The sequence below is a fragment of the Lissotriton vulgaris genome, chromosome 10 (assembly GCF_964263255.1).
Source record: "Lissotriton vulgaris chromosome 10, aLisVul1.2, whole genome shotgun sequence".
NCBI classification, from domain to species: domain Eukaryota; kingdom Metazoa; phylum Chordata; class Amphibia; order Caudata; family Salamandridae; genus Lissotriton; species Lissotriton vulgaris.
In genome coordinates, this window is record NC_141698.1 from 669,250,334 (window position 1) to 669,265,552 (window position 15,219).

The 15,219-nt window shown below is 46.5% G+C and overlaps 1 protein-coding gene across 1 annotated transcript in view; it reads left to right on the plus strand.

The window, feature by feature from the left end:
* DYNC2I1 (dynein 2 intermediate chain 1) overlaps nt 1-4,984 on the plus strand; it is a 476,503-nt gene extending 471,519 nt beyond the window's left edge. Inside the window, exons 24-25 of the mRNA XM_086941505.1 lie at nt 2,096-2,319; nt 4,690-4,984. Of these exons, the coding sequence (XP_086797631.1) occupies nt 2,096-2,319; nt 4,690-4,861 (396 nt within the window). The 3' untranslated portion in view covers nt 4,862-4,984. The remainder of the gene's footprint in view (nt 1-2,095; nt 2,320-4,689) is intronic.
* Nucleotides 4,985-15,219: the final 10,235 nt, after the last annotated feature.

Below are 15,219 nucleotides of genomic sequence, written 5' to 3' on the forward strand. Positions count from 1 at the left end.
CAGAAAGGGTGGCATTTGTGGGATGGGGCTCAGTTTGGACCTGTATGTGTCCTTGTGTGCATTGTTTTGTGCCATGAAAAAACGATAACAATTGTTAGATAAAAAAAAGGTACCACAAGTCCCAAGCATTCTCATTGCCATGTACTGGGCCAGGAGAGTGTGGTACTTGGAACTCTTGCGTATGAACAAATGTACTCCTATCAGGGTACCACTTTGGGCGCACCTCGTCCTTCTGCCACAGGGCAGGGTCCTTCTCTAGAGCTCTGCAACTTACAACTCTGTGCTTGGAAAGTGAGCTGCAGCAGTTGACTACCAGAAAGAGTGCTACCAAACTGTAGCAACTTTTTTATTCACGATCAGTGGGCTCAAGTGGAGAACTCATGGCAGAACACATTTTGAATTTTGCAGGCTGTTATAAATCAACTTTCGTGGTGGCAAAATTAGTCCAACTTCTTACAAACCATTCCCTTTCATCAGGATCTTCTTTCAGTGACTATCATGAATGCATCACTAATGGGATGAAGTGCACATCTGGGAGCAAAATGTTAAATTGAAAATGTTAAACTGCTCTGTAAATTTGAAGGAATTTGAAATTGGTGGCTAAAAATTAAGTTTGTATCCTCAGATTGATTCATTGGAGCAGTGCAAGTGCATCAAACAAAATATATTTTATACGATCAGTGGCCTCAATTGAATTTAGATAAGCTCCAGCCTTCCAATTAAAGGCAACATTTTATTTTGATATTTTTTGTGAATTAAATACAATATTTCGTAATTTGTGGATTTGTTTGATTGCAGTTTTTTTTGTAATTATATGTTGATTTTTTTACGGTTTAAATCATCGAACAATTTTAGGCCTGGATCCCTTGCTTCTAGTAAGGACTCAGTATTGGTCCCTGGATTGCAAAAAAGATTCAGTGGGTGGTCCTCGGGTCCCAATAATGATCAAGTGGGATTCCGCAGAAGTCAAAAGTTCAAAAAACAATATTCTGCGGTTTCTAAAGTCGCAAGTAGGTTTTCTAATACGGCATTCAGCATTACATCTTATCTGAATGGGGTTTTCATCAAATAGAGATATTTGCCACTTTCCAGAATGCAAAATGTCCAGATCCCATAAACCAGACCGGATAGGCAGTACCCCATTGATGGATTCGCTAAGCAAATTTATGTACACTTTTCTACCAGTTTCCAGATTCCTTTAATACTTCTAAAGGTGAAACATGGTGATAAGAACACACAAGAGACTTCTGTGTAGACCAAACCTGTGGTCCTGTATCCAGGGTAAAGTATTTTATTCCAGAGAGACAATGAATCTGCATCAAGGTTTCAGAGAGTATGTGTAGTATGATCACTTAAACTTGCTGCAGTCCTATATGATATCTTACGGCAAGCCAAAAAATTGGACAATGTATCACCAGATAGGCCTTTATTTTTCGATCTACATTTAAAGATTCCAGATTGTCGCTATATAAGAATATATTTTACGTTTTAAAAAGTGTTAATGGGTTCCCATGCAGGCAGGGACATTATAGTCTTTATGACGTAAATGAAGAGACCTAGGAAGTGGAACTGCTAATTACTGACCATTGTGTACATATGTGTTGATCCACTCATGCTGCTTTACCCAGCGCCTGAAATGCTACTTTCAAGTGTGCTTAACTCAAATTATCTCTATTATCGCATTCCAAATATTATACTCTGAAGAGGAAAACAAGAAATTCCTCATTGACTACATGTTAATGGAACAATTCCTTCATGACTTCCATACCACTCTACCCCAGTTCTCATTCACAATAGTGAAAGCTGTCTTCTCTCCTCTTTTGCTTGCTGTATCCCTACCAGTTACGCCTATGAAGTTCTGGCATCCCTAGCCTCCTTGAGGTTTTCTGTAATCCTTGTGCTAAGGTAACATGATAATTTCTTGTCGTGTATTGTACAGTAAATAGTTATAGCAATTAAGCTCTATCACAACTCCCCTAAATGAATACACATTACACACGTTTATCATGAGTGTCTGATACAATGTAGTTGCCAATGGGTAACATTCTATCTAAGTAAGGGTTTGCTAAACCATTTTCTGTCTCTTGTATGTTAGGTTGGTTGTTCAGATGGAAGCATTCGATTGCATTTGATGTCTAATGAGTTGCCCATTATGCGCTGGAACGATTGTACAAATGGTCATCCAATTATTGCCGTGCAGTGGTCGCTCACCAAGCCCAGTGTGTTCTTCGTTCTTGATGCTGCATCAACCATCTATATTTGGGATTTGCTTGAGAGTGATTTTAACCCTATCATCAAAGATAGCGTTCGATCAGATAGGTGAGTACACACCTGTTCACGTGGCACACTGATCTATTTATATTGAACTGAATGTAAGCGTTTGTCCTTGTATTTTATTTATTTCGGAACATTACCTTCTATGGTCATAGCACATTTTGTCCCATTTCAGATTATATTATTGTGAAATATTATTAAACTGTTTGAGTTCATTACTGTTTTTGAGCCCAATAACTCATAAAAAGATTTACTTGCTGCAGTCTCTGTGCTCTGATCATCACAATAGCTGTATGTATTTTTGTGCATTGTAAGGCTCATCGCTGAAGATTATTTATGATTTTAATAATTTTCACTGGGGGGTGAACAAGTGTGCAATCATTATATTCCCTGTAGAATATTTTAAATGCCTTTGAATAATGCTTAACCTCATTTGCTGCATGTTGTTTTTAAATGATTTTGGATTATCAGAATATTATATAACCGTCGTCTTCTAGCAGTATTATTTGTAGTTCCTGTGGAATAGATTGTTCTAGTCATTGCATAATATTGTTCTAAAGTTGACTCATTTAAAAACTTGAAGCTTAAAGTTTCAATTGTCCCTATGGTTTCAGAAATAACAGTAATGGACTTCAGTGAAGGGACTAGGTGCCAGCAGGGGAAGCATGGTTTAATGTAGAATGTAAAAACATAAACCTTTTCTAGGGTAGCTTTGGTGCAATACCTCCAAGGAAATTATTTTCTGCAGCATATGATCATCATCAAATTTGATTACCTTTAAGATATACTTGCTGCTTGACCGACTTTTGGAATCAAGTATTTTTTTCTAAAAGTATTTTTGTTTATTTTTATCGACATTACTGTCAAAGTATGATGTGGTAACAACAGGCAATTTTGAGATACAACAGCTAAAATATATGTTTCCTGTAGTACTCCATCCCCCAAACAAATAACAATACTACCCCTTTTAAGCCCACCTGGAGGTTTAAAGCATCTTTCAGCAGAGCTCAAGCCAGTCTTTTCCCTCTTGATGCTCATTGTCTAATGGCTGCATGGGATAACCATTCCTTGCCTCCCAATGTCTCAAGTAATGCTTAAGTGTGCACCTACCCTGCTTAAGTTCAGAAAAAATCTGAAAACATGGCTATTCCATGCCTAGTTTCCTTTTCCTACGGAGAGTTCTGTGTCACAGCGCCGAGACACCCTCGGGTATTTGCGCGCTCTAAAAATCGCCAAAAATAAATAAATAAATAAATAAATGCTGTTGCCACCCCATTTCAAAATATAAGGCGGCTATTAAAGTTCCACCAGATAACCCCCCACCTACCCACAACTTCTCCAGCATAAATGTGATGCTGGTGGAAACATATAATGAATCTTTACTGGAACCTTTGGAGTATTCCTCAGCTGGAGAATTATTGTTTTCTCATAAGTAACCTTTTGTTCTCCATTAAGGGTTATTCGCCTGATGCATACAATTTAAAATGAATTAACTGGAGCACTATGGAAATCCACAAGGAATCATCTTGCAAAAATATTCTGGTAATACAGAAATGTTTTTCGAAGGATGCGTGACCAACCTTAGTACCAGCCCTTGAATCAAAATTTCAACAGATGTGGCAGCCGGAGATGGCTAGTGATGTTTGAAAGTGTGACATAATAATACCACCGAGTAAAGCAAGTTAGCCCGTTTCCATGTGGGAGAGTTTAGGGAGGACAGTGGAGTTTTCCAAATGAAAAAAGTTTGAAAGAAAATTGAGTCAAATAGTGCATATTAAATCAGAATATTGGTCACATAAGTTTGATAAAAAGTTATACTCTTAAGAATTACTTTTTTATTTATTATTCAAGTACTTTCATGGTATGCCAACAAAGCCGACACTCCCCAGTAGTTGACCCAATTTCCATTTTCTTCAAAATGGTAATAGGTGCCCCCATTATGCCCCCTGCCAATTTGTTAATAATTTCCTCCAGTGTGGCAGGACCACCAAGTTGTCAACTCCGCCCCCCCCCCCCCCCCGGACCTTATATGCAATGGTTGTACTCCCTAATGGCAATAATCACCTTCAATGCCAGCTCTAACATTAACCAAGAATTAACAACAGTGTGCCTGGGCCTGCAACAGACTCAGAGGCATAACACAGCATACATTATCAACCTCATTCACTCACACTCATTTAGATTTGCTGGTGCTCACTCACTTTATCTCAGTTGTAAACGTTTCTAGAGATTACAGTCACTAGGATCTAACTATACATCCAGAGAGATGCAATAAGGGTGCTTGCTTCCTCTGTTAGCCATATGCTTTTTAACAAGAATAGACTTTATTTATTTGTGTGAGAGGGCTTTACAAATTGCCATGAATAAATACAATTGTACATTTCTCCATTAAAGATGAACATCTTCTTATTTTAGAGTTATTACTATGGCTGTTCTCGGCGAACCCGAAAAAAATAATGGTCTTTCAGGACTAGCATTGGCCAAAGACTCTGGAGCACTGGACATTCAGTACATAAAGAGAAAATGGGCAGTATCGTCTCCTGAGGAGCTAAATCGCCTGCATCTGCTTTTGCACGAAGCCTTGTAAATACTACAATGTTTTCTTTACAAAAACACGTTTTATATGACGTTTGTTAAATATATATATATTTATGTATATGTTTGTTTATATTTATATAACAAAATGTAAAATAAAAGATGTATAATTGATTATTTTTTTCTGGTAAGATTCCCTTATTTTTTACCTATTGTGGTAGAAAATAATGCCACAATTTAGTTAACATAATTATTTTTAAATGAAAAAAATGTAATTATTATTAATATGTATATGTTGAATGATGGATCTAAATTCTTTTTCTCATTATATTATATAGTCTTGCATTTTCTTACTCCATTTTAGAGAATGTATGTGTGTGACCATTTCAACAGTATTGTTCGAAAGGGACCTGGTTTTGTTTTTATTACACTTCATATCGTGCAGTAGACCATGTATGTGGCACATGCTTGAGTAGCATATTCTGATTTACATTTCGTGCATTAGCATATGAATAGTTAAACAGCGTTGAAGATCCTGGATTGGTTTCTGTCTCACGGAGCACACGTTTCTGCAAGATTAGGGTAGAAAGGGACAGACATGGTGAGGTTAGTGCCCAAGGCGTAAGCTAAAATTGCTCAGTTCATCGTACAACACTCTTCCGACAGTAAGCCAATAAGAGTGAGTAAAATTATGAGAATAGTGACACATTTCTCGCTTAGCTCTGCAAAGTATTTGCCTCTGTCCCAATAATTTTACTTCTCCAAACAGACATTTTGTTAAAATATCAAGCTATATGGATCATTTTCCAAAAGCACAGGTCTTCAGATCACGCGTTTTGGAAACAGAAGTACTAGGGTTCTATTTTGGGCTACGCCCAGTTTGTTTGCCAAAATTCTTTGTTGCCCTTTTCGCACTGGTTTAAAATTTTTGTTTACCAGTTGCAGATGTTTTCTCCACGATCTGTTTTGCGTCGCAATTTGGAACTGGTAATAAGGTGTACTTTTTATTGGTTTAGCTGATAGACTATTCTTACCCAGTAGAAATGTTTCTGTTGTCTAAAAACCCAATCTAGACAACAGAAACATCTAGTTTAGATGTTTACTAATCTAGTACTAATCATTGGCGACCGATCACCTGAAATTACCACTAGAGAACTATTCCTGAAAAATATCTTCCTGCACAGCGTCATTGGTAAGCATTTGGTATTGCACTAGCATATGTACATCTGAATGCATGTTTTTGTTATGCACTCGAGGCCGTGCAAATCATCAGAGTTGGTTTTACTGCACAATTCAATGTTTCTCATTTATCTGTAATGTTTGTTTTATTGGAATTAGAAATGTATATTTTCTTACACTGTTCTAAATTTGTACTTGTTTATAAATAAATGAATATATGTCTTTGATATTTTATTCTTGTAGCGTCCCTGTTATTTGTTCCGCAGTGGGACTGTTTTATTTTGAACTAGTAGTACATCCAGCTGCTGAGTGGGAAGTCACTCAGGTTTTCAACTATCATCAAGGGGCAGGTTTTAGAGTTTTTGTTTTTCCAGAATAAATTTAACGACTAAGGTTCCACTTGGCCTGACTGACCACAGACTCACCCTGCAATATTACTTCATCCTCACCTTGTAATTAGCTCTGTGTGGGGAAGAAGCAAGTGGTCTGATCTGTGCCAGCCCCATGACCCAGGGTGTAACAAGCAACTGAAATGATGACAAGGAAGCTGGTCTGCAGGCTCCCTGCATGCACCCTGTGTCAGCTAGCTCAGTAAACTCATGCTCAGCTCCAGGCACTGCCTGCATGCACTTATTCAAGGTGTCACATCTAACCTGCACTGTGATTTGAGTAGCTATAATTAACCAAATATAAAAAACTGCACAAGTGCCTATCACATTATCAAAGAAGTTACTTCATAAACCTTCCTTAAACTGTTATTCAAGTGCTTTAAAACACAAATGTGACTCTTCAGCTCAGTGGCACTGATGTTATGGACTGTGAAAGGATAAAAAGCTGCATCCTCTTCAGGTGACACACAGACTAGACAATATGCTATGTTATCTCAGTATTTCACAGATTCGCCTCACAGAGAGCAGGGAACAAGTCCCCCCCAAAAAAGAAGGGGGGCGGGGTCAATTAAATTAAATTAAATCCAACAATCTTTATTCGGTTTGAAAAACCATTAGCGGAACAAGACAAAAAACAGTTCTAGCATACCAATAAAAGAGCACATGTTAAAAAAAAACTGTTTAGACGGAAGACAGACTCAATTGCGTCTTTGAATATTTGCAGGGGTCTTTGGGATTTACGCTTTGATGAGAACAATGAAGATATCAGTAATCAATGGGTCTAATCTAGTACCTAAAATCACTGAACTTGCTAATTAAAACAGTGTAACATTCAAAGTTTAAAAAAGTTGGAGCTTCATACATAGATTATGCTAGACAAGTAAATGCAAGTACTTACTAATGCATAAAGGTGTTTAGTACAGTACATAGTTGGAAAATAAAGTGCAAATATCTGAAAGAGACACGTTAGTGATAGATTCCTTACCTTAGAATATCCCCAGGCGTCAGACTGGATCCGGAAATTTTTGCGTAGCAATACCCCTGCGCGCTGGTAGGCGTCGTCTGTGGCTCCGCGTCCGTCGTCGGCGTCGTGAGCGCCGGGATGACGTCATCGGAGTATATAGACGGCGCCCATGCGCGCTGACGTCAGTTCTTCTTTTTTCCGCGCCAGCTAGCGCAGATCCGGAAGAAGCTCTACCCCCAGTCACTTTTTGACTGAAAACTTTTTTGATCTTTTTGATCCTCTAGTTAGTCGATTCTCGACTATCGGTGCCAGGGATGCCCGGGTTCAAGCCTTGCTCGAAGTGCGGCCGACTCATGCCGGTCACGGACCCCCATCGCCGGTGCCTGAAGTGCTTAGGCCTCGACCACGACGATCGAACCTGCTCCGACTGCCGGGCCCTGACGTCGAAGGCTAGGCGGGAGCGGTCCCGCAAGCGTCTCGAGCTGAGGCAGTCGGCCCCGCGCCGCTCCAGGTCCCGGTCCCACGGGAGGTCGAGGGACAGGTCGCGAGGTCGGAGTCATCGACGTTCCGGGAGTGGACACCGATCGTCTGGTTCCAAGTCCTCAGGTAAGAGGCATGAGAGGTCGGAGCGACACCATCGGTCCTCCGACCCGCCCCGTCGCTCGCTCGATGCGACCGGGGATTCGGGCGACACCGCCCACGCGGCTCCGCGGGAGTCGCAAGCGTCGCCGCCTGCCCCACACCTTCGGGTCCCTGGGCACGGCGCGTCGCAGGAGGAGGTCGAGAGGTACCTCATGGCCATGAGGGCCCTCCCTCCTCAGTCGGTTCCCGTGGCGCCTTCGGGCCGATCGGCTCCGTCTGGAGGTCCTTCCGGGTCGGGCGCTTCGGCCCCGACGACGTCGGGTGCTTCGGCCCCGGCGCCGCTGGCGACTTCGGTCCCGGCGCCGCGCGACCTCGCTGGATCCGGCTCCGGATCCGGGACCTCGCCGGTCGACCTTACGACCTCGCCGGCGACGTCCCTTCAGGTGTCGTCCCCGGCAGCCGACGTGGTTGCCGACCCCAATGCTTCCTACGGTCCTGCTCAGGTGTCGGAGGGGCGCCGCTGGGCGCCGATTCCGTCGGCCTTCGGAGAGTTCTATCTCCACGAGGAGGCCCTGGCTGTTAATCCTGGTCTCCAGGAGCCGGGTGACGAGGAGCAATGGGAGGGGTCCGAGGACCCTCTGGCACGTGATTGCCAGTCTCATCAGGACTGGACATATGAGCTTGGGGAGGCCAGTGGTATTGACACCTCGCCAGACACTGGATTTACGTCGCCCCCGACTGTGGCTTCGGAGGCGGGTTCTGCTTACAGTGTAGTGTTGACGAAGGCAGCTAAGGCCCTAAACCTTGAGCTCCCCGTCGCGGCCGTGAGGACTAATCTCCTCACTGAGGTACTCAAACAGCAGTCCGGCTCCGCGGAGCCCCTTCTGCCGTTCAATGAGGCCTTGTGTGACGTTCTGCTGGGCACTTGGTCCAAGCCCGCCACAGGTCCCCCTGTGGATAGGAACGTGGCCAGACGCTACCGCCCGGCACCGGGCGACCCTTGCTTTTTGTCCACCCACCCCACCCCCGAGAGCCTGGTCATCCAGGCCTCCAACTCCCAGACCGCATTCCCGTCGGCCCCGCCCGACAGGGAATCCAAGAGATATGAGCAGTTCGGGAAGAAGGTCTTCTCGTCTGTGAGCCTAGGGCTCCGGTCAGTGAACACCAACTGTCTCTTGGGCCGCTACACCCACACTCTGTGGGACACGGTTGCGGAGGTGCTGCCACAATGCCCTGAGGAGGTCAGGGCCAAACTCAGCCAAACCCTTGCGGACGGCCGAGATGCGGCACGCTTTTCCATCCGGTGTGGGCTGGATACCACGGACTCACTGGGCAGGGCGATGGCAACGACGGTGGCGGTTCGACGCCACGCCTGGTTGAGGTCCGCCAATTTCTCGGCCGATGTCCAGGCCACTCTCCTGGACATGCCGTTTGATGGCCGTCGCCTCTTCGGCGACAAGGCAGACCATGCGCTGGAACGTTTTAAGGACTCCAGGGCCACGGCCAAGTCCTTGGGCCTTGCGGCCCCACGCCAGCAATCGGGTGCCTTTCGCTCCTTTCGTGGCCACGGAAGGGGCGCCCCACCACGGACCGTCAGCCACGCGCCGCATCATGTTCAGCAACGCGGTGGCGGCCGTGGGAACCGCCGTGGCGGTGGTCGGGGCCAGCGGCGAGGCCAGTCCACACCTCCCTCAGCAGCCCCCGCCTCAAAACCTTCCTAGTCCGAGTTTTCAGGCCCATGTGACGCCTGTGGGAGGCAGGGTTCGCCATCACCTCTCCCACTGGCATACAGTCACTTCGGACAGGTGGGTGCTGCAAATTGTCCGAAGGGGTTTCTCCCTCCCCTTCGAGTCTTCCCCTCCATCCATGCCACCTCAATACCACCGTGTGTCGGGGGATCACTTGCAACTTCTGCAAGAGGAGGTTTCGGCCCTCTTGGCCAAGAGGGCCATCGAGCGCGTTCCTGGGCCAGAAGTAGGACGTGGCTGTTATTCCCACTACTTTCTGGTGCCCAAGAAGGGCAAAGGGGGCCTACGCCCTATCTTGGATCTGCGGAACGTCAACGGCTTCCTCCGGACGGAGAAGTTCAAGATGCTCACTTTGGCTCAGGTCCTGGCTGCCCTGGACCCAGGAGACTGGATGGTAGCGTTGGACTTGCAGGACGCCTATTTCCACATCCCCGTCCTGCCGGCCCACCGGCGTTACCTGCGGTTCACGGTAGGCCAAGAGCACTTTCAGTTTACCGTGCTCCCCTTCGGCCTTACCAGCGCCCCACGGGTGTTCACGAAGGTGATGGCGGTGGTCGCAGCCCATCTGCGCAGGCAAGGGGTATCAGTCTTCCCCTACCTCGACGACTGGTTGTTGAAGGCGGGCTCGCCCCAGACAGTCGTCAGCCACCTCCAGACTACGGCCGACCTCCTGCACTTGCTGGGGTTCTCCATCAATGTGCCGAAGTCACACCTGTGTCCCTCTCAGAAGCTCCTCTTCATCGGAGCGGTTCTCAACTCGGCGCAGTTTCGGGTTTACCCACCCGAGCAGCGGGTTCGGGATATTCAGGCTCTGATTCCTATCTTCGGGCCGTTATCCCGGGTCTCGGTCAGGTTGACGCTGCGGCTTCTGGGACTGATGGCCTCCTGCATCCTTCTGGTGCGTCACGCCAGGTGGCGGATGCGGGCTCTGCAGTGGGACCTGAAGTTTCAGTGGGCCCAGCATCAGGGCAACCTGTCCGATCATGTCCTGATCTCGGAGGGCACTGCGAAGCAACTGCAGTGGTGGCTCACGGACCGCGACTGGGTCAGTGGCAGACCCCTCTCTCTACCCCAGCCGGAGCACGTAGTTGTGACGGACGCGTCCCTCCAGGGCTGGGGAGGCCACATGGGAGAGGCGGAGATCAGAGGCCTCTGGTCTCCGGCGGAGTCCCGGCTCCACATCAACCTTCTGGAGCTGCGGGCGATTCGTCTTGCACTGAAGGCATTCCTCCCCTCTGTCAGGGGGAGCGTGGTGCAAGTGTTCACCGACAACACCACCGCCATGTGGTACTGCAACAAACAGGGCGGTGTGGGGTCGTGGACCCTTTGCCAGGAGGCTCTGCGCCTCTGGCAGTGGCTGGAACATCAGGGCGTGACTCTGGTGGTTCAACACCTGGCAGGTTCTCTGAATGCCAGGGCGGACGAACTCAGCCGCCGGTGCATGATGGATCACGAATGGCGTCTGAACTCGGACTCGGCGCAAGGTCTCTTTCGACAGTGGGGAGAGCCTTGGTTAGTATTCGCCACAGAAGAGAACGCGCAATGTCAGCAGTTCTGCGCGTTGGAGTTTCCAAGGCGGCACTCGCTCGGAGACGCTTTCGTCGCGAGTGGAGCTGCGGCCTGTTGTACGCCTTTCCGCCTATACCACTTCTGCCCAGAGTGCTGAAGAAGATCAGGCGCGACCGGGCCCAAGTTATCCTTGTGGCTCCGGACTGGGCTCGAAGATACTGGTATCCCGAGCTACTCAGCATGTCAGTCGATCCCCCGATTCGTCTGCCTCTTCGGGAGGACCTTCTGTCGCAGCAGCAGGGGACGGTCCTGCACCCGAACCTGTCCAGTCTCCACCTACAAGCTTGGAGATTGAGCGGCGGCAGTTGAGGCCATTTGACTTGCCTCCCGAAGTCTGTGACATCATTCTGGCAGCCAGGCGTCCCTCCACAAAGTCGGTATACGCCTGCCGGTGGAATAGATTTGTGGCATGGTGCGCAGCAAAGGCTGTGGATCCCCTCTCTGCACCCCTTTCGGAAGTGCTGCTCTTTCTTCTTTCCCTTGCCCAGCAGGGCTCTGCTCTGGGCACTCTTAAAGGGTACCTTTCTGCTCTTTCAGCCTTCTTGAGGCTACCAGATCAGCCTTCTTTGTTCAAGTCCCCTATAGTGAGTAGATTTCTGAAGGGCATCACGCACATGTTCCCTCCTGTTCCCTTCGTGATGCCCCAGTGGGACTTGAATCTTGTTCTCACCTATCTGATGTGTGCTCCCTTTGAGCCACTTCATAACTGTCCTCTTCGTCTCCTTACGCTGAAGACGGCCTTCCTGGTTGCCATCACCTCTGCCAGGAGGGTGAGTGAGCTCCAGGCTCTTTCTTCTTCTCCGCCTTTCCTGTCTGTTCATCCTGATAAGGTGGTGTTGCGTACACGACCTTCCTTTCTGCCCAAGGTTGTCACAGCCTTCCACATCGGGCAGTCCATCACCTTGCCCACCTTCTTTCCGCCTCCGCATCCCTCGAAAGAGGAGGAGAGGCTCCACCGTCTGGATCCAAAACGTGCGCTCTCCTACTACCTAGACCGCACTCGCCAATTCCGGGTGGATGACCAACTCTTCGTTGGTTACGTGGGCGCGAAGAAGGGAAAGGCGGTACACAAGAGGACCATCTCCAGGTGGATCATCTTGTGCATCCAAGCATGCTACTCCATGGCGAGGAAGGAGCCCCCGGCTGGATTGCGGGCTCACTCCACTCGGGCCACGGCAACGACAACTGCCCTGGGCCGCGGTGTCCCCCTGCAGGACATCTGTCAGGCAGCCACGTGGGCCTCGCTGCACAAGTTCGCAAGACACTACTGCCTGGACAGTCAAGTCCGGAGGGATGGCTTCTTTGGCCGTTCCGTCCTCCAGGACTTTCTGGTGTGATATTGGTTCGCAGACCCACCACCGGGGTTGGTATTGCTGGGGTATCTATTCTAAGGTAAGGAATCTATCACTAACGTGTCTCTTTCAGATGCACAAGTTACTACTTGTGTAACGATATATCTGTAAGAGACATTAGTTAGTGATAGATTCCTTACCGCCCTCCCATCCTCCCCGTTCTGCGAACCGATATTTAGGGTTAAGGTCATCCCCTTTCAGGGCCCTAGTTTCAATGGCACCAGTGTTAGTTCTATCATGGCTCTGCGTATCTGGCGCGGAAAAGCTGTGTTATCAGAACTGACGTCAGCGCGCATGGGCGCCGTCTATATACTCCGATGACGTCATCCCGGCGCTCACGACGCCGACGACGGACGCGGAGCCACAGACGACGCCTACCAGCGCGCAGGGGTATTGCTACGCAAAAATTTCCGGATCCAGTCTGACGCCTGGGGATATTCTAAGGTAAGGAATCTATCACTAACTAATGTCTCTTACAGATATATCGTTACACAAGTAGTAACTTGTGCGTTAAATTGTGCATGTATATATTTGACGTATCACAATACATATCTAACAAAGCTACATATAATGAAAAATACTTTGTATTAAATGTGGGCGGATATAAAGTGCTAATGTGGGAAAGTGCATTTATAAATTAAAAACCAGAAATATAAATAAAAAGTTTTATGTCCTTTTTTTTATTTCATGCCTTTTTTCCCTCAATAATTTGACAGCAAACCGGTATCTACTGACACTAAAAACTATTTTCTGCGAGGTATCGGTTTTTAGTATTTTAGTAGCATTAGTGCAAGACCTACCTCCCAAATGACAGCATATCGGTTTGATCCATTTTCGCCTTGGTATGGCATAAACTGGGCAAAAAAATAGTATGTGATAATCGTTTTCTTGTGTGTTGTAATTGCATAAAAGGCAGTGATCATCATTGTCCTCATCATTTTTCAAACCCCATTTTGCTATATTTGATTTAACTTGCAGAATACAATAACGGAATTTCATATACAGCGATTTAGCCAGCTGAGGTTGTATTTCAGCAAGAAATTGTTCGAAGAACGGAAGAGATTTTGTGAGGAGGAACTATGTGGTCAATCTGCCATTATCCGTATTATGGGATACACAGTTTTGCATGTAAGCCCAAAATTTTGTTTTCAATATTTTCTTAGAGGGTGGTGTCAACAGTGCAGGTGTTTCCCAAAAATGGTTCAATCCAAGTTTGTAGAACCATGTTCTCACATGCTTGACCCACTGGAGACTACCACAGTGGTCATGTCTTAGTATCTCTTCTAGTCCCTCTTTGTAGCTCGCGAGTTCAACAGTAGTCCACAATCGCACCCAAAACAACAGTGGTCTTAATATAGCCTGGTAATCAATGCATTTTATGTTCAGATCCATAACAATAGGGATAACTGGGGTACGTACGGGGAGATGTAACAGCATCCTAAAAAACGTGTTTTCTTATACTGTGAACATATTTCTACAAATAACCCCCCAAAGTTCAGCTCTGTATAAAGTTGCTGATTGTGCCCTATATTTATACACCTCTAGTGCAGGTGACACTGCCTTAGTTATACTTTTCTGGTGCTTTTTAGGTCTCGCGCCTAGCGTTGCACTGCATAGCAGTGCTTCGCGCAGCGCAAGGCATTGTGTAATCGAAAAACAGGGTTTCAGCAGTCACTTTGGAAGCTCGTGCGTGTGCTTTTTTGTTTGGTGTAACGTCATTGGTCTTGGCGTTCTTCCGATAACAAAAGACTTCCCACTATTGGCTTGTGTTGCGCGCATTGCTCCTCCCATGGCCTATTGTTGTCTATTACGCGCATGAAGCTCGTAACAGACACCAATAGGCCGTTGGAGGAGCAACAGAGCGAAGGGCATGTTAATAGAAATGTCACGCCTTGCTGTTGTGCGAGTGCGTGCGTGTTACCAATTACGGGCATTTTTTTTCTTTTCTGTGTGGCGTGCTTTAAGCAAGAGATAAGAGCAACAGAGCGACGAGCATGGTAAATGACATGCCTTGCTGTTGTGCGTGCGCGTTTTTTTTTTGTTGAATGGCGTGCTTGAAGCCATTGCAAACTAATGCGATGTCTCCTTCGAAATTGTCTGTCTACCTGTAAAGAGAAGTACAAACGTAGGAGCAGTGAGATTGCGCGCGTTTTCCAATTACGTAGTTTTAGCGGTGCAGGAGTACTTCACAGTTTTTTAAAACACCATTTGTTTGAAACTTAGGCTTTTGTTATGTTTTCAGTCCTTCTCACAGGTGATCTGTCTATCGTTGTTAGAATTATTCCCCCTCTAAAGAAAGGCTATCAACCCCTCGCAATGTATCTCTACTTGCCTGTCTGCACAGTGAAGTACAAAGGTAGGAGCATTGATATACATGCAGGTACAATGCGTGCGTTCACTAATGACGTAACTGCAGCCTTGCAGGAGTATTTAATAAATTTGTAAAACACCATTTACTTGTACATTTGCCTTTTGTTATGTTTTCAGTTCTTCTCACAGGCTATGGTCGTTAGAATCAGCCCCCACCCCCTTCCGAAAAAAATTGCCTTCTCCCTTTAAATTCGGGTATAGTTGCCTTCCTGTACAAACAATTACAAAGGTATGAGTAGTAATGTATACCTGGAGGC